The 26,622-nt window shown below is 32.4% G+C and overlaps 1 protein-coding gene across 1 annotated transcript; it reads right to left on the bottom strand.

Annotated features, from left to right (window-relative positions):
* Window positions 1–942: 942 nt before the first annotated feature.
* On the bottom strand, window positions 943–26,131 carry LOC129229270 (ribosome production factor 1-like). The gene is made up of 2 exons (XM_054863543.1): window positions 25,995–26,131; window positions 943–1,992 (listed from the first exon to the last, which is right to left on the bottom strand). The coding sequence occupies exons 1-2, from the start codon at window positions 26,023–26,025 to the stop codon at window positions 1,103–1,105; spliced, it is 921 nt and encodes a 306-aa protein (XP_054719518.1). The 5' UTR covers window positions 26,026–26,131; the 3' UTR covers window positions 943–1,102.
* Window positions 26,132–26,622: the final 491 nt, after the last annotated feature.

Here is a 26,622-nt window from a genome sequence, read left to right as displayed (position 1 = left end):
TAACAGAAACATCGATTAATCGAGATTCTACTGTATTTTAGGAAACATTTATTGTATGTTTAATTATAAATTGTAAACTAAATTAAAATTAGCCCCATAAACATGTCTATAAGTTTTGAAGCTGATTTGAGTTTTAAAAAAGCATTTCGAAGAATTGTCTTTCATATTACCTAAATTTACTAGAACGGATGCAAACTCCATCACAAGACATAAAGGAATTTCGAAATACTGCATGAAAATTCTGAGTAAGACAAATCACGACAAACAAATTAAGGAGAAGGAAAAAAATTGGTTATGGTAATCAAAATATTTCAGTCAGAAAAAAATTATGAAAAAATAAAAAGAAACACTTGAGAAGTGTTACGAGCAGTAATTTTCTTGAAGAGAAACCAGTGAAAATACTACGAATTCATTTAAGGAAACATCGAGATAATTAAGGAAATGACTAATGGTGAGGCTACAGGAAATAGTTTAATTAAATAAGCACTTAGTCTTAGTAGGAGCTAATTTCTCTTAATCAAACTGCCGCAAAACACTTTTAGCTAACACTATTTTAATAAAATGTATTCCTTAAAAATAGTTGTAATAATAATAAATTTCAAACTATAAATGTTATTGTCTATCCATTAAATACTATTCATGAAAATGAAAATAAGATTTATTCTTGAGAAGGTTAGGAAACGAAATTACCGATACCTCGAACCACCGGGTACTAGAAGGTTCTAGCCCGTTCCATGAAAATTCGAGATATCAAGAGTTGCCTCTAATTTTGAAAATAATGAAGTTCACTCTTCAATTACTTCGAAATTTTGATACATGAAGTACTACCGTTTATTTTTTACCAAGTTCAAGTTTGCAAAATGATGAAGAGGGTTTAATTACATATTAGTTAATATTATTTTATCCTTTATTAATTAGATGCATTTCCAGAATAAAAGCCATTGAACAAATGGCGTACTGTATGAATAACATAAGCACCATGACCAGACAGGTTAAGATACAAAACTTCCCTTGCAGCACAACTGCCTCTAAAAGGCTTAAATACATCCCAAAAGCATAAGTAACAAGGTAAAATATATTTATTGTTAAACTCCAGCGAAATTTACAGAAAGAATCTTCGGCGACTTGTTTCCATTTCATGCCGTTTAAGAATCCATTCATACTCCCCGAACTTCGTATCGAACGTATTTTTCTGAAGACTTCTCAACCGAAGTGTGAATCGTGGACCAATCTCTTGCAACGAAACCTTCGATTCATTCTTGAACTCGTACCTGTGATGGCGCACGAATACATAATCTCGCTGATTATGGAAAGTGACAACTCGCCTCCCATGGAACTCGGGGTTATACTGGAACAGAGACGTGATCATTCTACCAATTGAAAGTCCAAGACGAGTTCTGAAGTTGTTCAGTACTATTTCTGGCCTGTGAGCAGTGTAAGCACCTCTTCGCCTGATATTCTTGCAGTACTTGACACTGCTGATTCGAAAGAAAGCTGTAGGACCTTCAGGCAAGTGAATTACCAACATACCTGTAGGATGACGACGATCTTCAGTCACAACAACAATATTGGTGAATTCTCTAGACTTGGCTTCTTCAACTAGTTTCTTCAATGACGCATGCCGGCGATAGAGAAATATTGAATCTTGTATCAATAACTTCAGCTCACGACAGAAACGAATAGTCCAAGTGTGGGGGTTTTCACTGCATGTGATCAAGACTTTTGGGGGAGCCTCTTGGTTGTAATAGGAGGCAAATTCGTCGTTATCTTGATCAAGTAGGACTTCCTGATCTTGAGGGTCGACCATCGTTTCATCGGGTTCCCTCGTGTTTTCCAAAGTTCTCGGAACTTGTTTGACGACATCTTTGCCAGCTGCTATATCTTTACGAAGTTGCTTTTTCTTCTGTCGTTTTAATTTTATTTTCTCTCTTCTTAACTTAATATACTCTTCTGTACGGCGCTGCTTGTTTTTGATCTCTGAAATGTTCCTTGCTGAAAAAAGAAAAATACTTTAGTATACTTAAAAAAAATCAAGATCAATTATTTTTCAATTAAAAAAATACATTTTCCCGCACAGAAGATAAAGTCTACAGATAAATTGTACCTAAATCTTACTTAATTTCAAGAAACTACTACCAAAGACTGCTGTCCCCCCTCCCCCCCCCCAAAAAACGAAGAAAGAACATTGATATAGCAGAAGACTGATGTAAAAGTTTTGGAAAAGACCCTTTTGCAATAACCATGAAAAATGTTACAATGAAATTTGAATGTTCAGTTTAGTTGAATGTGATTATCTTTTTTACTAAAATGTTTTAAAATAATACCTTAGGCATGATTTTCATTATGACCCATTTTACCTCTTAGTGACTTGTTTTATCCCAGAGTGAAGTAAAATGGGTCAGAACTTTTCAAGTTGTGTTAAACTAATTTATAATTTTTAAAAAAATGTGTTAAAATTACATAACATTATTCTAAAAGAATGTAATTTCAAGATGCAGTTAAAAAAAAAAAGAAAAAAAATATTTTTTTTTCTTCTAATTTTAGTGTTAGATTACCATAAAAGTGAAAAAGCTAAAAATTAACCCAGTTTACCCCATTTTAACCTATTTCATATGCACTAAAATAAAAAATAATTAAAAAAAATTTAAAGCTGCAGTAAAGAAAAATGTTGATGGATTAATTACAGTCCTAAATTTTAACTTTCAATGCTTGATCAATCATTATCACAATTATAGATATTGCTTGATTCCTCCTTCCCTTTTCCCCAACACGCAAAAGTGATCGATCTTTTTAGAAGAGTCAAATTCATTTCGGAGTGAAAAAAGAAAAAGAAAAAAAAGTGAACACCATAATGAGTTCCATTAAAAAATTTAACTTTCTAACCAGGAAACCAAACGATAGTGTAACAATGGGGAAAATAATGAATCAGTAGCAATTGAAGGAACATTGTAAAATATGTTTAGGGACGCATAAATTACGTGCCCTTGTGCCCTGTTTTCGATATACAAGACCTTAAAGTCTGTCAAAATGTTAAGAAAAGTCGTTGAATTTAGCGAATTTCAGTGGTTTATGGAAGATAATCTTTTCACATGATTTGTAGATGGATGCAGACGGTGAAATTGCGCGACAAATTTCTCGTCAAGCCTTTAAAATTGGTGATTTTTCTTAACATTTCTGCAGACTTTAATACCATGTATCTCGATCACGGCCGGACAAGGGCAAAAGCGTTTGGCGCAAGGTAGGTATGAAAAAAAAAAAACGGTTTTTTTTTGGGGAGGGGGGGGGGGGTGGAACCAAAAAAAACCCCGTTTTTTTTGTTTAAACCGGGTTTATTTGGTTTTTATTACTATTTGTAAAGAAAAACAACTTTATTTTAGGGAAATCATGAAGATTTTATGAATTAATTTTAAGGAATGTTTAATATTCACATTTGTACCTAATTTCTTCATAGTCAATTAAATAATTAAGAGTAAAATCTTGTAATTTCATTTCTTCATACTTACAGATTTCTAGAGGAGAATATTGCTTGAAAATTAAGTATTATAAAAAATACAATACGTAAATGGGTCTTAGTATAAATAATCAAAGAAATAATTTACTGTAATAGTTCAGACATTATTTATTAAATAACCAAGAATAAATTCTTGAAAATTAATTTCCTCATAATCATAGCTATCTACACTATAAATAAAGTAAAAGTAAAATTAAAATCACGCACTCTTAAACATGGGAAAGTATTTTGCACTATCTACAAATGAATCATAAGTCTGATGTACATTATACAACTTTAAAAAACAGAAGATCAATAATGCATATATCGTCAAAAAGTTTTAAAAAAGTTACAAAGCATGTAATTTATTTACCAAATGTATCAGTGACAACAATTATAGAAACAGGACAAGTAGGTTTTAAGAAAATCATTATGTTTTCCACTGTAGACATTATTCCTCCTGGTTTAATGCATTTAGGAATACATTTTTTTTTTTTTTGAAGGGGAAAAAAAGCATTTTAATTAAAAGCCTCAGTACAAACTTCAATGAAAATATTTTAATAATGAGACACATTTTAATAATGTCATAAAAATTAATGTTTATTGATTTTTCCACCATTCATATATGAGTCTTCTTTTATATTGGGGGGATAAAAAAATTTCTTTTTCAAGAGCACAGAGTTACATGAATGTTTTCTGTTTTTATAATTTTATACATTTTCTTTTCTAGCTCTGACTGCATCGTCTATCGGGGATACAAAAAGTGTGCAGGTATAAGCGTAATTTTATGCCTACTCGAAGTGTTCTTGGACTTTTTTAGTTATTTTTTCCTCTCTTGTCATTTAAATATTCTAATTCTAGTGTTAAGATATTTTTAGACTATGCAGCGCTTCAATGGTACATAATCTATATCAATAAATCTTAAGTAATCAAGCAAATTAGGTAATACATGATGTTTTGGTTGAAATATGCTTTTATGGACTATTTTGAAATGCAAAGGACTGAAAAATAATGATAATTAAAAATTATAAAAGGGATACTTGGATTTTTTTCCATGTAATTTTAGAAAAACTTAGTTGGTCTACCTTGTATATTTATGTACCTTTTTGTAAAGATGCATCGATTTAAAAAAAGAAAAAAACAAAATAAAAACTATTTAGCAAACTTGCATTACCTTAACAATTATACGTTTCCAAATTTATTATTTCTGTAATGTATCTATAAAGCTTTGCTAGTTACTTTGCATCAGTTAGATTTTATTCTTTGCAATAATATGTAAAATTCATGAAAAAATTTGGGGGGAAACAATTAAATTTTTCAAAAGAAAAAAAAAAAAATTTTTTTTTGGGGGGGGGGATGGTTTAAATCCAAACAATCCTGGTTTGGCGTCAAGAAAATGTCTCAATATGCTCTTTGATTGCTACCTATTTCGTCTTTTTCCATTAATTTACTGTGTTGTTCCTTGGTAAAGCTGAAATGGGGAATGCATACTTGCCAACCTTCGAAGGAAAAAAAACAGGAGATGTTACTAGATGTATAAGATGATTCACCATCGACATATCCTCGCTACAGAAAATAAATTATGCTTTTAAATAACATGAATACTAAATTTAAAGTGAAATGTTGATTTTTCGCAGATGTAAGCAAATTGGTAGCGGCAAGAAAAATATACTGCAAAAGAAAAACTAAATAATAAGGAGTGAATTTGCTTGAAGTTTCGTACATTCTCCAGTCTCTACCAGAAAAGTAGCTACAAGTATTTAATTACTAAAATCCGAAAAAAAAAAGAAAATCAATATATGATGAAAATACAATATAAAATAAGTAGGTATAGGGTAGCACATGTTAAAATAACTTAAAACATTAAAAATAATTGAAATAATTTCAAGATGCAAAAGGATTGAAATCTGCTGCAATTTTCGGCAAAGAACGTGCTTTGTTGAACATGCAATGTGGAAAGCTTCCAAAAAATTAATTTTTACTAAATGAGTTATCAATTGGGAAAATTCTTATTCCCTGACATTGGTAGACTGGAAAAGGGCGCCATATATTACGAAGAAAGTGAAACTTTTTGATGATTGACTGAAAAAAACTGCAAAAACGGGAGAAAATCTTAAAAAACGGGAAATCGGGAGATTGAAGCAAAAAACGGGAGTCTCCCGTTAAAAACAGTAGAGTTGGCAAGTATGGGAATGGCAGGGAAAGAAGAGATGTTCACAGAGGGCACATGAAAACAAGCTTGGGGCACATATGAACACGATTAAAAAATGAAGGACAAGCATACATTTCAATGAAAAACTCTTTCATATGAAACACATATGTGTAGTGTATATACAATTAAGAGGGCCGATCCTAGCAGGTGTGCAGCGTGTGCACCGCACAAGGGCGGCCAAAGGAAGGGGCGGCCGCAGGCCGCATCATATAGTTCATTTAATCAAGAAAAATTCCTCAAGAATTTCTCACAAGATAACTTATAATAAGTCGAATAAATATGCTGAATTTTAAATGTTCAATTATCAAAGTAAGTGCCAATTTCCCGACAGCATAGCATAGTTTAAGAAAAATAGAATGTTAAGGAACATTGTGTTGGTTCATTGTCCATTATTATCTACTATTTGCACACATGCTTCATTTGGTTGTAAAACTTGTGACAGAACTGGTAATCAGGCATGGATAAGGGGAGGGGAAATGAGGGAAATGGCCCCCTCCTGAAGCATAAAAGGGTGCCTTCTAAAAGGAGCACCGAGGGCGCCCAATAATGTTTACCCCCCCCCCCCCCGAGCTTTTATAGACTATAGATATAAATATATCAATTTTAAAAAAATTCCGGAGAACTGCCTTGCTTATGTAACTTTTCACGGCGCTAGGGCATACCCATCAATCGTCGAGGTGAGGTGGATAAAAGTCTATAGTTGTATTTTTCAGATATTAATATCGAAAAATGTCCGAAAGATCCACCAAAGCTTCCCACTTTCGTTAACATCACCAAAGCTAGTATAAAATTGTGCTTTTAGAAATATCCGCTTCGGAACTCCAAAACTCTTCCTTCCCGAAAGTAGCCTGAAATGGATTTTAGTTCCGAAAAATATTTCGATTAGGAATATTCTCACGTTTCCCCTTATCGTTTTCAAATGTAGTCAAAAGTGGGTTTTTGAAACAATAGTCCTGAGAAATTACCGAAGGAAAGCCGCGAGATCCCCTTACCGTCACCAAAGATCAGGGTTGGCCGGATTGGACCCAATTGGGTTGGACCCAATGGGTTTTTTTGAAAAAACCCATTTAAAAAAACCCATTATTTAGCCCACTTTTGGGTTTTTTAAAATTTTTTGAGAAGTTTTTTAAAAAAGTAATTAATTTAAATACTTTTACAATTTAAACTTCTATTTTATTTGTTCTTCACCACAGACAATGGACATAAAATTGAATTTTGAACTTTAATATTATTTCTTAACTCTTAACGGCATTAAAAATACTTCAAAGATTTAAAAAATATATATTTAATTTTTATCTTTAACTGGTCAATAAATAACTCAAATTATCTTGACTAAGTCCTGTCACGTCTGGTTTTCTCAATATTTGTAGATTGTACAGAGGAAACTACTCTAGCTAAAAGGCTTTCATGTGAATTATTTTCTGCAACCCGATATGTCACAAATTTCGAATTAACAAGTTATATTTTTTTTTTAGAAATTAACAGGTTTTACAAATGGTCAGACAGAAAACAGAATAGGATGTACAGTATTTTCATTATCTTACAAAAAAGTTTAATATTTCTTAATCTGTACACAGAAATAGAAAAACAGGCAACATAAAATTCAAAGAAATGTCTTGATTAAGCTGGAATTCAGTAAATAGGGATTTAAACTACTTGAGGCTCTACAATAGTTTTGCATAAAAAAATGAAATACAATAAAGTAAAATGCAAAAAAAAAAAAAAAAGTAGTAATTAAAAACGAACAATAGATTTTATCACTCAAGAAGTAATTTTGCCTTAACTGTTGGTAATCATGGAAACTAAAAAATCTGAAACTTCACCATTCTTGGGTTTCGTTGTCTTTCATACTCTTCTTCAGAAAACGCTGAATTTTAACTAGTTTTCCAGCTTTTTTTACCTCAAGACAATTCTTGTGCTTTGTTCATAAACTTACGCTACAATATGCTACAAGTACCCTACATTTTCCCTAAAAAAAAGACAAAAAAACCCACATTTCTTTTAAAAAACCCAGCTTTAGTTGGGTTTTATTTAAAAAAACCCAAAAAACCCTGGGTCCGTGGGCTTTTTTAAAAAAACCCGGGTTTTTGCCAACCCTGCCAAAGATGGCCTAAATTTGCGTTTTAAACTTCAACTTCAAAAACTTTTGATGAGAGACGATTGAATCTCCATCCCTTTAGAAACGTCAACAAAGATAGCCCAAAATTGCGTGTTTAAAACTCCAGATTTGGAAAATTTTCGGGAAAAGTGCCGATCCTTCCAAAGATACGGTCACAAAAAAATAGCTTCAAATTGATTTCAATTTTGAAAGAATTTTAGGAAAGAACTCCAGCTTGCATTAGTACTTTCCCTGAAGCCTCGAAAAAAATTCTTAAAATTGCGATATTTGGCGTCAATTTCGAAAATTTCTCTATGCACCTTGAATATACCCGACTCTTTAGTCATTGCAACCAAACACAACCAAATATTAACTAAAACAATTTTTTATACGCCAATTTTGATAATTTTCAGGGATAACCCCCCCCCCCCCCTGCTTCCTCTCCTCCGTCCTTCTTCTGATGTCACCGAAGACAGACTATAAAATGGTACAGACAGACTAGTAAATTTTAGTATATCTACAAAGATACAAATTGTACCGGAGGAGTTTCTTACTATAAAACTTGTCTTTCTTTTTATAAGTTCATCGTTCTTCTTTTATTTATTTATTTTATTTTTTTATTTTTATTTATTTATTTTTATTTTATTTATTTATTTATTTATTTATTTTTGTTATTTGAATCAAAATTTGGCATAGAAATTTGCAGAAAGATTTATATGGACGTTAAAGATTAGTCAAAATATGCAAATTACTCTTTGAAGGGCGGCACATTAGAGCTTTGCACACGGGCGGCCGACACCCTAGGATCGGAACTGACAATTACATTGAAAGGTAAAAGGGTTTTTGGCCTATACTGTGTTAATTTAAATTGTACAGTAACTATCATTAAGAAAATGTTTCCCTTAAATATATATCTTTGCTCACTGTTAAATTTTGTAGTTTTGTAGAATGTTCTGATCACTGGATATTTTATTGTGTAAAGATTATTCTTATTAAATATTGCTTTTAAGTTTCATCGAGTTTGATTATGTATTTTAAAATTCTTTTAAACTTCAGTTTTTAGTTAAAGGAAAAACTTTGTCTTTTTATTTCCTGTGTTTTAATAACACTAAATTGTTGACCAACTATTTAGTAACAACAAAATTTAATAAAAAATGGCGTTCGGATAATAAACACAAACAATTGAATAAATATTTAACAATAACGATAATTAACGTTAAATATACAAATTGATTGTAGAAAAATAATACTGTCCGCCCCGCTCTTTCCATTAACGGATTAATACTACCCCTCTAATAAAAGAACAAAACCTACTAGAACCGAATGTTTCCCTAGAGACGCAATGTTCAAGATCTGTGTAAAGTTTAATAATTTCCCCGTGTTCCCCTCTTTTCCCTATTCTAAAAATAAAAGTAGGGATTTTTTAAATTGCGAGTTTTGACCTGAAATTCAGCGTCTGAAAATCGGGCAGGACAAAACACTTGGAAATTGAAATTATGTACTAGTTTTATTTTTTGGGGGAAAAAAACTTTTTAGGTGGATAGACATCATGCTTTATAAAGATTTTTTTTTCTGGAATAAGTGATAATAAATAACATTTTCAATGCATGAAATACGCTTGTAGCGGCATCAAAATATCTCAGATTCACAGCCAGACCCCTATTAGAACTCTCCTGAATGACAAAATTATTAGCAGAAAATTAGAAAACGATTGATGGTGCCATCTATCTTTAAATTTGGAAACTAAAATTCCAAACGCAAATCAATTTTCGCAGTTTTCTGGATTAGGTTTTCGTATAGAAGAGACTTTGTGTTACTACTAGGATGAGTTAACAAGCAAATTACCCGATTACCGATCAATCTGTCGAACCGATTGATGTTCACAATGATTATTTTTAAGGTAGAATCCATTTCAATTCAACAAGGGCAGTGGCGGATTGGTTGAAAAAATCGGCCCTGGCATTACGAGGTGTAGCGGCCTCATAGCTGTTATAGATATTAAATTTTATCAAATGATTGGGATGTCACTTAAATATGAGGAAATTATTCTTAACAACTAAATGTGTTTTATTTATACAAAATTTAACAGATATGAACACTTCTGTGCTTTAGTGGTGAATAAATTGATACAGTATTAGCTTAACCTTATTTTGGGGGAAAATTGTGATTGTAATTGTCCATTTAAGTATTTTTATAATGCCCGGAATTTGATTGAATAGTTCCTTAATGATAATACTGCTTGGCTAGTATGTCCTTTTCTGCAGTCATAACAAGTAACTTAATTGCCCTGTTATATGAAACTGATCTAGCGATGTTCACATGGGTGAAAGACTGGGTCCGTCTTAGAACGTGATGGGTCCCTCGACACAAACATACATTACTGGGCCCTGTCATAAACATTCCCTTTTTTATGCTGCCATATCCTGGCGACTTCCAAACTCGATGCGAGGTCAAAAACCTGGTGGGAGGGGTCGGGTACGAGTTTGGCAGCCCCTTAATATTTTTTAAAACGCATGTATTACAACAAATATGATAGAGTGGATTTAGCTTTCTGGCTTCTGGGAGTCATTAAAGTATTAGCAATATAAACTTAATGGAAAGATCAACTTTGAGTCTGAAATAGGGGGGCCTAGGGGGCCTCTCTCCCGGAAAATTTTCGAAATTGTAGTCTTAAAAACTCAATTTTAGACAATATTTGGTGATATTAGGGGAACGTAGGTTCTGGGTTTCTCCTGCTGCAATTTTTCAGAAGTGGAAATCCGAAAACAGAATTGTAAATTATCTTCGAGTAAATGGTATGAAGAGCGGTTCCGGGGGCTTTCCTCTGAAATTTTTAAAAATATATTAATATATTAGTTCTGAAAATGCAGTCTTAGAAGATCTTTGGTGATTTTAAGTCGAGATAGATTCCAAGGCCATCCACCAGAAATTTTTCAAATTGAAGTCTTAAAAAGCCTTTTTTGGTAAAGACTAGGAAACCGGCAGTTACTCGAAAGTTAAGTTCTAGAAACGAAATTTTTGCTGACCTTCAGTGATGTTAGGAAAGGGAGTTTTCAGAAGGCTCCCCCCGGAAATTTTTCGAAATATTAGCACTAAAAACGCGATTTAAAACGTTCTTCATTGATGATGCCGAGAGAAAGGAGGGGACGGGGCACTTTCCCAGAAAATTTGTGATACTGTTAATTTAAAAACAGTTTTAGACCATCTTTGGGAATGTTAAAAAAATGGGAGAGGTTCGAGTACTTTCCTCCAGCAAATTTTCGAAACTGGATGCTCCTCAATGCTATTTTAAAATTGCATATTTTTAAATAATTTTACGGAAAAAAATACTGTGTCACGTTTATTCCAATTGTTATAAACAGGGTCGCCGAGAGCAAAAGCGGATCCGGGAAAAAACTGACAAAGGTCAATTTTTTCACAAGCCTCTTTCTACACCTTTCACCATTACGATATTTTACCCTCTGCACGAGCTCAATTCCGAGCCGGGCCCCTATTCTCCAACTCAGCTGACATGACCTCACGTCGACCCTTGTTGTAAGTTGCATTTTGCATTTTATAGCAATTGTGAACTGTCATTTATAAATAAAAGCGCCAAAGAGACCAAAAGTATTTTAACTTTTTACGACTGCTAAGGTTTCCCTGTTTTTTTTTTTTTTTTTTTAATTTATTCATTTATTTTTTATTGTACCACTAAAAATATATTGGCAGCCCAAGAGCCCGACTAACTAAAAGTGAGGCCCTAAGCCCACATTAATTTGGAGGCCCCCTGAAGACTATGCAGTGTTTGATTTAAATTTTTAAAGCACGAATGCACTTTTGGAAGCCTCTTTGTCTAATCACACAACTATGTATAAATCACTTATTTGCATTTAGGAATCCTCTTTGGGCCCCCTCATAATCGTGACCAAGTAAACTCGTTACTGGCAGAATGATTAAAAATTCCCCTTTAAAGAAGTTTTTTTCCAATTAATAAGTCATAATTTTTTATTTTTTAAAAATACATGTATTTTTCAGATCATTGCAATGCTATGCATAATAGGGAAGTTGCAACCTATTAAATGTTCATATTTTGGCTATTGGATATTGTTAATTGACCCTCAAAACTAAAAAATTCACCATCGCTGAATTTTAAAACACCGTGGCTGATTTTAATGAATTTTTAAAAATCCACGCGCAAAAGTGCGCGCTTCTGAAACGTCACGAGCCTACGTCATAGGGCGCGAATGTGCAGCCTTCCGCCGAAGATACCTTGTTTTCGCTAGGAACATTTTGAGCGCGCTGATATTTTTATTTTTCAGAAATTCAATAATCCTTTTGAACACACTATGGAGACCGGATTCGTTAAAGCACAATCTAAATAATCTTCCTCGTGTAACATCAATGATTTAATTCGAATATTTCCGAGAGGATGCGAGGTTTAATGTTCCAGAAACGCGAGGAGTTAAATGCGAGGAGATAAGCCTTTTATGTTTCGTCTTCGAAGTCGAATGCGTGACCTTCGGCTTCTCCCCTATCGGAAAAGGGCATGACGTCACTTCCTATGCCATTTGACGTCACAAAAGCTTGAACTTTAAAAAATAATTTTAAAAAAACTACTTATCGTATCGCAAAAATTTTTTCACCTATGATGTTCATACATGTTACTCTATCATATAAAAATAAAATTGAAAAATCAAAAACTTCCCTATTCTTCGAAAAAATGTGGGACCCCTTAAGAACATGGGGCCCCAGGCCTAGGCCTAGTCAGCCTGTGTGGTAATCAGGCCCTGGGCAGCCCATTTCAGAAATCCCCCCCTCACCCTCTTGTGGTGACGGCCCTACCTTCCTCCACCCGCAAGCTTTAGTCCATGCATAAAGAGGAGCTGAGGCTATGTTTTGCGAATTTGCGTTATTGCTGTTAGTTGATCGGCCCCAAGCATGGCCGGCCCACCGGGCAAATGCCCGGTTGCCCGCCGGCTGTATCCGCCACTGAACAAGGGTTGTAACATAATGGTCTTGGATGTTTTTGAATTTAACATATGTTAAACATCGTAAAAAATTAGGAAATACTTTTTTTTTTGTTGTTGTTTTGTTTTGCCCAAAGCAATTTCTGGGCCGAGATACAGGCCGCCAAAGATGGCGATCTTGTCATGATTTCTCACCTAGGATTTTCGTCAAAATCTTTAAAGTACATTATCTCAATGGTATGGGATAAAGTAGAGACTCAAAATGAAAATATCGCTATATAAACTGATTAAAAGTGTTTGCTGGCCACTTGTTGCGGAAATTTTTTTGGAATTTTCAGGTCTGCCATTATGTAAACAGTTCCTTAAAAACACTCATTTTTTCAAATGCCTCTAAAAACTGTTAAACGAAAAAGTGGTAGCTCTCCTTTTCAGAGAATGTAGTGCTCAGTGGTACTAATAAAATGTAAAAAAAAAAGGAAAATTTTTGAAATTGACATATTTGAGAAAAATTAAAAACATTATTTTAAACTTTTTTTTTCTAAAGACTGTGGAAAAAAAACTTAAAGTACATATTTCAAAATGTAGAATATGTTTTCAAACAAGAAAAAATATCCTTTTAAATCAAACAAATCACAACAAAATATATTCTACCATTCCTGAGATAACGTACTTTAAAGATTTTGACGAAAATCCCAAGTGAAAAATCATGACAGGACCGCCATCTTTAGCCGCCTGTATCTCGGCCCAGAAAAAAAAGTTTTTCTTAATTTTTTATGAATTTTAACATATGTTAAATTCAAAAAAATCCAAGACTATCATGTTACAGCCCTTGTTGAATTGACATAGATTCTACCTTAATATCAATTTCTTCATCATTTTTTTCTTTTTTATTTCAATTCTACAAATAGTTAATAGTTTATTTCCGAATTACGGTTTATTTTTCTCTATTTTCCTCATTTTCACAAAATAATTTCTAAATTTCAATAAATTTCTTTGAATCAACTTGCATACTATTGTTAATAAAATTAAATGACGTAAATTCGACACAAAAATTTAAAAATAATAGAGGATAGCCTGTGATTAGCAGGCTAATTTAAGAGCACTTTTAATTTGAATTTATTTTTTAATTATTAGTAGCCATTTAATCCAAGACTTTTATTCTTTATAAAAATTATAAGGTTGTGTAAAAGCATTATGCTAAAGAAAAATGTTAACACATGAAAAATACAGCAACATTGTATACGTGTGTGTGTGTGTTCATTAAAATTAGAAAAATAAAAGAAAAGAGAGTAAAGGGGGAGAAATAAGAAGAATAAGTAGAGGGGGAAAAAAGGTATTGCTGCATGAGCTGAGATGAAAATAAAATGAGAGTTAAGTGGAAAAGCTTGATTTTTTGAAATGTAAATAGGATCTTTCCAAAAAAAGCAGGTTTCCCTTTAAAAACAAACTAAAACAGATGTTAAAGATATATTTTTGTCTTTAATATATACTATTATATAGATATATACTATCTCTTTATAGTAAATAAAAGTAAGGTTTCAAAGAAATTCTGGAAGGAAGTCTGTGGCGGACGTACGTCCAGGAGACCCCATAGCACCTACAGCCTTGAAATTTTATACAAAATTACTTCGACCCTCGAAGGTGTGCACCTGGGGTGTTATTTTTTTAAATTGGAATTAGTTGTTTTGTAAATAATTTTTTAAGCACAATTTTCGCGCAAATTTCTTATTATAGGTGTGAAATTTACTTGCACATATTAATATTATATATCATTGGAAAGGGAATTGAGACGCGGAAAATTATAAATTTTCCGCGTTCTATGCAATTTGTTTCAATGCTCTAACTTAAATACGGTGGGAGTTATTTGCGTTTTTAACTCGAACTTTTTTAGACTTAGCTAAAATTTAGGCACTACTTTCTTCATTAAATCTATCAGTAAAAAGCGAAGGAATTGTCCTAGTTTTCTTTTTGACACTACTGAAAAGCGCCTTTTTTTACTCCAGATCTAACTTAACCTATGTTCGAAACACTAAGCTTCTATCCCAAAGGAAAAAAAGCTACAAGCCGTTAAAAATTATGTTCGAATAATCCTCATCTCCATTAAAATTATTGATGTTTTATTTGGCGTTGCCATAGTTCCATTTTCTTTTCGATTTACATGTTTCTTCTTTCCCTTATTCACAAACTTTAAGGGTTTCAATTTTAGTGGAAAATCTTAGGCTCAACTTAATTCAAGCCCCGAGCCAAAGAGCATAATATATTACTGAGGCCATGAATATACAAAATTGCAGTTTTGCAATGCTCCGGGAGCCTCTTAGCCCTTATGGCTCTGAAAGTTGGTACAAGTTATTTTGAAACCCGGGGAAGGGGTGCTTTTTGATCTAAAGGGAGCTCAAAATGCGCTTTTAATCTGTTTCTAACTGACGATTTAAATCTATGCGAATCAAATAAGATTGTGAAGCAATCTCCAGGGTTTGGTAAGCGTTAGGGAGCAGGGCAGAGCCCACCTGTTTTACAAAGACACATAATTATAAGCAAATAAGGGTAAGCTTTAATTCCTTTACTCCATAAGAAACAAATAGCTTTTAATTTTTGTCAAACAAATTAAAATAAATGCTGTTAACAAATAGGACTCAAAGTATTTAAAAAATCTTGAATGAGTAACAAACTGCTTTTAATATTTGTCTAACAAATAAAAGAAATACCTATAACAATTAAAAATTAAATTTCAGAATAAAATATGTCTCAGTAATAAGATAGGGGAAGGTTGCCGTTAATGGACCGCTACCACGATTAGACCACGAAGATATTTCCCGTACTAGGAGTTTGTGCAGATGCGTAATCAGTTTTAGTTCCTTCTTTTGCCTGAAAACAGTCTACTGCAGAGTCTTCTAGTGGCTAAAATTACATCATCAATGTATTGTTAATCGGTCAGATAAGATTTCTACCAATATCTAACTAATTATTAAGATTTTCATTTAGTTATAGGATGCTTTGAATATCACTGTTCAATAAAATGTGAACACTGACTTAAATGAGTGCCTTTTCAAGTACAATTCCTCATAGTTCATGTTTCATCATGATTCCTCAAAGCAGTTTAGTAACACATATAAGAATATTCAAAATGACGTTGCTATCATTCGACAACTAGGTGGCTCTATGAATGAACCACCTGGCAAAGTGGTTAATTCATGGTAAATCGCAAATATTGTTGTAACTTCAGCTCAATCACCTTTGAAAATTGCTCAATTGTTTTAAAATAAATATGATAATAATGAAAATATAGTTTCTCAATAATTCATGAAAACTCTTACTTTATTATAATTTCAACTCATTTTTTTTAATGAAATTGATTAAAAATCTAAAACATAATAATACAGTTTCAAATGTTTTGCTGTTCCAGAAAAATGCAAAACTTAGTAAAATATGGTCAGTGGACAAATGAGAGCATGTAACGTGCTACAGTAGCTTACAGAAATGGTGTAATGGACTTTAATGAAGTCTGCCGATAATATAGAGTCTTGAAAGCAACTTGGAAGATAAAAAAGTCACTTGGAAGATAAAAAATCGGTTAGTTGTTACCTTAGTCACTTGTTAGAAAATTAGGAGGTAAGCCCTCCAATGACCCCTAGTTCTTTAAATAAAGAGCGTGTAAGTAGACCCAGCTAGTAACGAAACCCAGTTACAAATCTCCAAATCTGTAAGTAAAATATTTTTTATTTTGTAGGTACTAAATAACTGGAAGCAATAAGGATATCAGTGGACTTGTTTTGAGTAAAACAGTGCAAAGTTGTCTCCCAATTCTTAATTTTGGCACTTACACTAGCAGGGTTGGCAAAACCCCGGGGTTTTTTTTTAAAAAGCCCATGGACCCAGGGTTTTTTGAATTTTTTTAAATAAAACCCAAAAAAACCCAACTAAAGTTGGGTTTTTTAAAAGAAATGTGTTTTTTTTTGTCTTTTTTTAGGGGAAATGAGGGGTACTTGTAGCATATTGTAGCATAAGTATATGGACAAAGTGCAAAAATTATCTTCGGGTAAAAAGCTGGAAACCTAGTTAAAATTCAGAGATTTATGAAGAAAAGTATAAAAGACGAAAAAACCCAAGAATGTTTAAGTTTCAGATTTTTTAATTTTCATTATTACCAACAGTTAAGGCAAAGTTACTTCTCAAGTGATAAAATCTACTGTTCGTTTTTTAATTACTACATTTTTTTTTTTTGCATTTTACTTTATAGTATTTCATTTCGTTGTGCAAAACTACTGTAGAACCTCATTTAGTTTAAATCCCTTTTTACTGAATTCCAGCTTAATCAAGACATTTTTTTGAATTTTATGTTGCCTGTTTTTCTATTTCTGTGTACAGGGTAAGAAATATTAAACTTTTTTGTAAAATAATGAAAATACTGTACCTGTTCTGTTTTTTGTCGACCGTTTGAAAAATCTGTTTATTTCTAAAAAATTTACCTTGTGTTTATTCGAGATTTGTGACGTGTTGGTAAGCAGAAAATAATTTACATGAAAGCCTTTTAACTAGATTAGTTTCTTCTGTACAATCTACAAATATTGAGAAAATCAGACGTGACAGGACTTGGTCAAGATAATTTGAGTTATTTATTGACCAGTTAAAGAAAAAGTTAAATACATTTATTTAAAATCTTTGAAGTATATTTTTAATGCCGTTAAGAGTTAAGAAATACTATTAAAGCTCAAAATCCATTTTTCATGTTCATTGTCTGTGGTGAAGAACAAATAAAAAAGAAGTTTAAATTGTGAAAGTATTTAAATTAATTAATTTTTTTAAAAATTCTCACAAAATTTTAAAAAACCCAAAAGTGGGCTAAATAATGGGTTTTTTTGAATGGGTTTTTTCAAAAAAACCCATTGGGTCCAACCCAATTGGGTCCAATTCGGCCAACCCTGTACACTAGGGTGGGCTGAAAAACTTTTTTTCTAATTTCAACGACGGATAGTGAAAAAAGGTGCTATTGGTGGAGCAAAGTGCACTTAAAAATTTTCCCGTACCAAAAATTGAGGTGCGTAATATAATTCCTAGCTTTGTCACAAATGTGTAAATGTTTCTGAGTTCTTGCAATTTTCTGTTTTTTTAACGCTTAAAATAAACTTTGTCAAAACATTAAAATTTTGCTTTCTCTATATAATCTATATAAAAGAACTATAATTTGTCATATAAGTTTTAGATGGCTTATGTGTTATAAATTAACTACTTATTGTTTATATAAATTTCAAAACTATAAATATATACTTAAAAAACTTTCTACCGAGCTCTATTTGCTTTGCATTCAAAACCAACGGGAATAACCCAGAACTTATTCCTAGTGAGTAGCAGATCTTTTTAAATAAGAACAAAGCTACTGTGTTTAACTAATAGCAGTCGCGTGAAATGACACTCTCATAAGAGCAGAAAAAGGAAAGAAAAGAAAAGAAAATTATTTGAATTTTGACTTTTAAAATTCAAATCATGTTTTTTGCTATCACGAGTGTGCATGTGTATGTAGGCGTGTGTGTCTGTGTGCAGGCATGAGTGTGTGTGTAGGTGTGCATGCATGAGTGTGTATGCGTGTGGGGTATGGACGCAACCTGAAGACGGTTTTCGCTAGAGGAGCAGCATTGGGAGTTGTCGGGATGGTGGTGCTGCAGAGGGAGGCGGGGGGGGGGGGGAATAAAATCATATAGGAACATCAAAACCATTGAGAACAATAAGCAATGTGATTGTTCAAAAAACAAACAAACAGCGTTGTCATTGTCAGTGTTGAAATTAACGATTAAAGAAAGAACTGCAAGGTTTGGTGCGCACTTTTCATATGAACTAGGTTTCAATCTGACAACCGATAAATAAGAACTGAACAGTGGCGTACATAGCACCCCGAGGATGTCGGGGTAGCACAAGAGGTATGAGTGTGCACACTCAGAAACATAATATACTATGTTAAAAGTAATAAAAGATCTTAAGTGTGGGGGAGGGGGGGGGGGGTTGCATTTATAAATCTTGTGGAGGCGGACCAAAGTCTATGTACGCTACTGGCCCTGAACTAAATTTTTGGTTGGGGGAAAATGCTCCATTTGCCGAATAAAATTCTAATTTTGCCAAATGATAAAATATGAGCATACACACATGTCATACTTACGTAACGTCTAATGAGAAAAGGCGTTTGACATTATGAAAAAACAATTTACTATGCTTTTAACACAATATTCAAGATTTAATTCAACAATGAAAAGCAGGGTCACAGGTGGAGTGGAATTGGTGGTTTATTAATTTTTGAGTTATAGAAAAAAAATCCAGTTTTTTTTTTTTTAAATAAAAACACTCCTGCTATTTACAATAGTTTGACTTTATTTTGGTTGAAGAAAAAACTGAATGCAAACAGTCAGTTTAGCGGCAGCCTTCTTGAAAGTTACATTGTAAAAATGAAAACTAGCTGATATCTTTGAAACTCAGTTTTCAGGATTTTGTCTGAATTCAGATAACATCCAATTTTGCTTCATTTTTGAAAACTTAGGCACTTAAGCATCTTACCTACTTTGCTCTTATGAATGACCAAATATGGCGACTATGTTTCTAGCTGAAAGCTTCCATCGCCTTTCCAGTCAAAAAACCATCTCTAAACGATGTTTGCCAAGTTGTATTTCTTTCTTTTTTTTCTTTTACTTATTTATTTATTTTTTCTTTCCTGCTTTTTATTCTTTTGTAAAATTGTCTGCAGACCGCTGAAAAATCTACGACGCACGTCTCGCGATTTCTGCTACCGGGTTTGGCGCAATCCTTGTGGCACACTAAACCAAACTTCATATGCCAATATGGACAGTGATTTCATCATCAAAGAAGAGGAAAAACCAGCACTTTAATATGGATATAACAATTAATCTTTTAAATATTTGAAATCTTCTAAATATTTCAGTTTTTTTAGAAATTGATTTAAAGTTCATCATGAATTTTAGAGCTTATTATGGCCAGCAAGTCCCTTAACACGACTGACACACTTATGACTATCTGGAGGGACAGTGGCCCTTTTCATTCAACTCCATGTGACGAAAGTTTTTAAATCGAGGATCTAGATATGATATTTTGTTGTTCTTGAAAAGTACAATGCTAAGAGACCCACATCACAAATGTACGTTTTTTAAAAATGGTTAGAGTAACAGCTCGTGAACAGTGGGATCAGAGATTTTTAAATACTCTTTTTACTAACAGCCAATATGCATCCAAAAACACTTTGCTGCACCCCAGTTTTAAGGAGTAGTCGCTCGTGAGGTCTAATAAATTTTTCTCGTGCTTCAAAGAAAGTTCCTTGTTGATGCTTCAATGGATCCTGAACCCCAGTAATATTGTTCTTTTTCAGTTAACTACAAGCAGTGCTTAAAGTTTGTTCAAAATCATTGGCAAATGTTCTGACACCACATTCTATAGCTTTTCTTTCGGGATGTGCGTAGCTGATCCGCTTGAACATGTCCAGTGTGCCACAATCTAAGTCTTCTCTATACAGTTGAAGTTTTGATTTTTACCCATTTAGCTTGTCCTACATCTATACAAAAAACAATCTCACTGCTTCCTTGAATTCTTCTATTGGGTAGTTCTCAAAAGGTGGGAACAAAAACGTTGCTTTTGCGCCATTTTTAAAATTTTAGAAATTGAAATCAATTTTGCTTTATTGCATAGCATGTACACATAGAACATCGTACACAAACATAAAAAGACAGCAGGTATTTACAAAAATTAATAAATAGTAAATTTAACGATCGGTCTGTAGGTAACAGATTTTGGACATACAGTTGTACAGTAGGTAACAGATTTTGGACATCATCATAATGAAAGTTTCAGTTTTTGAACTTTTCCATTGAAAATTTTATCTATTTTTAAATTCTGCAATGAAAAATAGAAGATTTATGCAGTACATGAATAACCTTATATACTGGTCTTAAAATAATAAAATTTTGTTATGGTTTTGTTGAATCCGAAAAAAAAACATCCATTTTGCCAGCGCAGGTGATAAAGTCGCCAAAACCGACGCTGTTGACGAAAACCTGAATTCCTCCCTGGTAACCCTTCGCTTATTGTACGCTGTGGGTTGTCGCCAATCAGGGTTTGCTTGGTGATTTTTGCCGCCTTTGTTGACAATTCGTTACGATCATAACTTGAGTTTCTACTGTTATTTATGCAATGTTTAATGCATAACGTATAAATTGTGCAAAATACCAATGGATTAAAGAAATTAACATTATAATAGTCTTTTTTATTAAGGTTACAAGACAGGAGATCATATTATAATATTGAATAAATGGACAGAATTATCGGCGTCTAGATCGTAACGCAATTTGGACATCTCACATATATATTTAAGAAAAATGATTTTGCTTCAAAGATACTGCATAAAAACATATGAAAACACTTTAAAGTGATTAACAATTGATTTTGAGGATCAAAAAATACCCTTTAAAGCATATGGGCAGTTCTCAAAAGGTGGGAACAAAAAAGTTAACTTTGAGCAATTTCAAAAATTTTCGAATTTGACATCAATTTTGATTTTATTCTATAGTATGCATACCTAGAACACAATATATGAACATGAAAAGACAGCAGGTATTTGTAAAAATTGTTAATTAGCAAATTAAATCAGCAATCTGTAGGTAACAGATTTTGGACATTATTTTCCTGTAGGTAACGGATTTTGGACATCATCATAACGTAAGTTTCACCATTTTTGACAATTGTTAATCTGATTTTTAAGTTTTCCAATGAAAATTTTATTTACTACTTTTTAAATTTTGCAATTTAATAATAAAGAGGATATTAATGAAATACTTGAATGGCTATACATGCAGCTCCTTACATATAATAAAGTTTTAGAATGCTTTGAAGAAATTGATGCAAGGTTAAAAAAAAGCTTCAAATTAAAAATAAGACAATTGTAGAAAGTGACATCAGTTTTAATAATGAATATTTTTTCTAATGTCATAAGAATTAAAATGATGTCTAAAAAAATTATTGAAGAAAGAAATTCGTATTTCTATTTGGAGATCGTTAAATTATGTTTCCAAAAGAAAGAAGAGAAAAAGAATTCTAAAATAATAAAAGCGGGGGAAAAAAAAAAAAAATGCTAGCGCAGGTGATAAAGTCGCCAAAACTGGTACAGCTGACGATGAACTACATTTGTCAAATTGGAATTCCCCTCTGGTAACCTTTAGCTTATCGTATACTGTGTTGTCGCCAACGGAGGTTTGCTTGGCGATTTTAGCGCAAAATGGCTTTCGGTTCGATCATAAGCAGCCATGTTTCTACTGTAATTTATGTATTGTTCAATGTGTAACATATTAATTATGCAGAATACCGATGGATTAAAGAAGATAACATTATAATAACGTTTTTTATTGAGGTTAGAAGACAGTAGATCATCAAAAATTATGAATAAATGGACAGAATTATCGGTGTCAAGATCGTAACGCCATTTGGACATCTCACATGTATGTTTAAAAAAAATTATTTTTCTTCTAAGATACTGCATAAAAGCTTATGAAAACACTTTTAAACAATTAAAAATTGATTCCGAGGCTCGATAAACACCTTTAAAATGAAAACATCATATACTTAGTTCTCAAAAAATAGCATTGTAAAGATCGTAAATTTTGGACATGCATCAAATTTCAAACTTACTATTTTCTAAAATCGTTTACAAAGTGAATAATCTGTCTTTACTTTTGTTATTTGTGTAAAATATTAACAAAAAATTATTCAGTGTAAGATTCATACCTTTAAATTTTTTTTCAAACGTATGGAAATAATTTAAAAAAATTTTTCTTTAATGGTACATTTGCTCAGTTAACGTTTTGGTATGTCCAAAATTGCGCCTTTTAGCAAAGAAAATATTTTTTTAAGGGCATTTAAAGAGCATTTTTTCCATAATTTCTGTTAATTCTTGTCTCTATACAGTATTATAATTTAACTCAAAATTTTTTGAGTTAATTAAAATGAAAGTTATTTGGTGTTGAAGCTTCAAAGTTGAGGTCTGTGTTTGCTCCCACCTTTTGAGAACTGCCCATATAAATCATACATTTAGTACTCATTGTCAAGATTGTAACTTTTGGACACACATGAAACTTCCAACTTCTTTTTTTTTTTCAAAAATTTTTTACACAATAAATAATTTGTCTTTAATTTTTTATTTTGTAGAAAATATTATCAAAAAAATATTCTGTTTGAGATTTATACCCTTAATTTTGTTTTGAAACGTTTGGAAATAATTTTAAAAAAATTTTTTTGATGGTACATTTGTTCAGTTAACGTTTTGAAAGTCCAAAATTGTGCCTATTAGCAAAGAAAATATTTTTAAAAGGGTATTTGAAGAGCATTTTTTCCATAATTTATGTCAATTCTTGTCTCTATACAGTATTATTATTTAAATCAAAAAGTTTCGAATCAACTAAAATGAAACTTATTTGGTGTTGAAGCTTTAAAGTTGAGGTCTGTGTTTGCTCCCACTTTTTGAGAACTGCCCCATTCAGTTCGTTAAGATTCTTAAAATCATCAGCCATGTACGATTGTTTTCCCAGACAAAATTTCTCTTGTAACAAACTACAGTCGGACCTCCATATATCGAAGTAGCAAATTGCCGGAAAAAAATTCGATATATAGAAATTTCGATATATAGAGACAATCTTATTTTATCATAAAAATATCCTAAAACATTAAAATTAAAACTAATTTTCGTGCATGAAACCCAACTTCTAATTTAAACGAGCATCGGATTAAATGAAACTTAATAATTAAAAATTTAACAGACATTACATTTTTGCTCCTTCATACACCTTCATTCTTTAGAAATTCAACTTGAACCGCCACATTAGGGGATTTTCGTGTTAACAATGTAATCGAGAGAAAAGTAAAAAATCAATCTACTTAACTTGAATGATTTTTACTGAAGCTAAAAATAATAGGAATGATAATCAACAGACAAAAGGGATAACTTGAAACTGATTTTAGTGATACTGGTTGCAACTAAGATTTGAAATAAACTCGAGGGAATGTAAGAACTCTAGAACGGAACAACGACCCTATCTACACACCCCTGAATCCCCTATTCCTTATGAGTTTGGTAGCAACCTTTAGTGATCATAATTTTCTCCGCTAACCTTCATTTTTCATGAGACAAACAGTCTAAAGTGGAAAAAAACCTACGAATGTCTCGAAAAATATTTCGATATATAGAGACTTTTTCGATATATAGAAACAATTTTTCTATGTAATGAACATAGAAATTTGCTGAGATTTCGATATATAGAAAATTTCGATATGTGGAAGTTCGATATATGGAGGTCCGACTGTAGTATGTTCAATTTTGTCATAAATCATCAGAAATTTGTACCTTTTCTCCCCAACTCAAAACTTCTTGGCTCTACGTGCTTCTCAACTGAACTATTGTGTAAGCAGAGAGTGGGGACTGCCCCCACCTTTACAGAAAGTACAATGCAAATGTGAGAATTAAGTAGGTAGTCTTGATTGTATGCTGACTATTTTATGGTTTCAAAAACGGCCGACTTCAGCTTATCTAGCATATTGTTTTCCAGGAGAGTTTCACGATGGAGAAAACTGATTTGAATCCTTGGATTTTGACTTTTAACATTCACCATGTACCGTTTGACATTTTCCATCATTGCAACTGCTCCAACACTGCAGTGCTTATGCAGTTATAACAATGGATCCCATTGCAATTTATTTATTTAGCTACAATTTGTAATATTTCATCACCAGTTGCAAGCTGAGAAAGTTCTTTGCAAAAATATAATGATCTTCAAATATCAATGCCGTCTTCATTAGCAAGAGTAGTGCACCTATTGTGTCTGTTGATTCATCAACATTAATTAAACTTTTTCAAGCTATTAGTAGATTATAAACCAATGATTTTTGATGTCATCCATCATGTCATTAATTTGTCACTTGAAAACAGTCTTGAATTGGTACTCTGTCCACCACCTCATTCATTGCATCGAAACCATCTTCCCCAGAACAATTTCTTTACAAGCAGATAAAATAAATGTTGTATCGTTAGTATGCAGTTTTCAATGCAAGATGGCAATTAATTAAATTAGGAACATCATAAATGATCTCTTGCATGAGTAAAACGCATCACTGTTCTTACATTTTGTACAACTACGAAAACACCGTGGCACACCATGGACCTTAACACTGCACACCGGTTGAGCAGCACTGCACTATACAAACCCAGAGCTGACTAAATAAATTGAAAACCAGCCTGATTAAACTTACATTCCACTAAGCTTATGTACAAGTATTGTTGAAATGCAAAAACTTAGTTATGGTTTTTTAATTGTTGGATATCAGATTTGAATGGTCTGATAATCATTTCAAAAATACCTGTTTTTATAACCATTCCACCCCACCAGCTGAAAAAGAAGTTTTAAACAGTTTTGTTTATGACCAACACCAAAACCTAAATTTTGCAACTTGATACCACTATTTATTTATTTTGTTTATTTATTTATTTACTTTTATTTTATTTTTTGACAATTTCTTGCTGGTGCTACAAAAGAAAGGAAAAACCATCATGATGCATCGTAACATTGCAATGTGAGGTTGGTGCTGCATCACGATATAGAAGTTCCTACATTGTCCAGCCCTAATGTGTAGAAAAGAGCAATCTTCTAACCCGAAGATTAAATTTAAATTTCTTGGATTTTTTTAAATCCCAAAACCCCAGTCATCTTGATATATTAACCAGCATCCGGCATGATCTTTCTACATCGACATGGCTGTTAGAACGATGATTATTAGTTAGATGAATTCGCATGCATTAATGAATTTTGTTCTGAAAATTTCAGAAAAACATTTAAATACTTAGACTAAACGTAATTTTAAAACTAACATACATCAACTTAACTTTAATTTTGTCAATCTATTGTGTTCCACAAAAGCTATTAAAACTGGCAGAAAAAGCAGCCGATATTAAAAAAAAAAAAAAAAATGAAAACTAAATCCATTATTCCTTTTGAGTATATAAAAAAAAGTTTTCCACTCATTTTTCCACAAAAATGAGACAAATTTATCAGGTACCGAAAATATAACAATCAAGTGCTACAAAAATTATTAACAAATCATTAAAAATAGATTTGTTTACACACCGTACGACTCAAACTTTAAACAGATCGTGCAAGACTATTAACATGTTTATTAATATGTTAAAAAGTAATTAAAAGATATATTTAGCTAAAGTACCTGGAACCAAGCTGGAAGTGTTTTCGGACATTTCAAATGAATATATGTAAAGAGAACTTCAGCAATAAAATATATGTTTTGACAATTTTCATAAAAGTAAACGACGTTAACAACGACCACAACGTGCAGCAAAAAAGACTGTTAAAGGTCGCAAAAATTCACTATAAACGCATGTACGAAAACGCATGTTGTTAAAACCACGGTGCATCTCTTCTTTTTTTATTTAGGGATTATTGCACCGCAGTAGGGATTTTACGGGGAAAATAGCTTAAATCATAGACTAATAATAAGAGTAGACCGAGCTTTCTCATTCTTGCTGATGAAGAAAATTGGTTCATAGATGTATCATGTGACTAGTGGAAGGGCTTGGCGAAGACTTTGGCAGCATGGTTGCTAGATGGCAGCATTATCTATAGTTTGGCACTCGACATGCATTTTAAGACAATGTGTTTTCATTAAAAAAAACTTCCAGGTGCAGAGATTGAACTGTTTTTCTTCTAGTTATGCATTATTTTGACATTAGTAAGTTTTTGATCAGTTTTCGGTAACTTTTATTTCATTTGGAGCTGTCAGCGTTGGCGTGAACGAAATGGCGTAAACGTTTTGCGTTAACGCAAAAATGTACTAA

Source organism: Uloborus diversus, chromosome 9 (genome assembly GCF_026930045.1).
Source record: "Uloborus diversus isolate 005 chromosome 9, Udiv.v.3.1, whole genome shotgun sequence".
Classification (NCBI taxonomy): Eukaryota; Metazoa; Arthropoda; class Arachnida; order Araneae; family Uloboridae; genus Uloborus; species Uloborus diversus.
This window is presented reverse-complemented; position numbering and strand designations above follow the sequence as displayed.

Excerpts from the sequence above, each read along its gene's own strand:
- LOC129229270 (XM_054863543.1), bottom strand. The coding sequence starts at position 26,025 with ATGTCCGAAAACACTTCCAGCTTGGTTCCAG. Across the intron at positions 1,993-25,994 it reads CACTTCCAGCTTGGTTCCAG|CAAGGAACATTTCAGAGATC; the intron begins GTACTTTAGCTA and ends TTCTTTTTTCAG.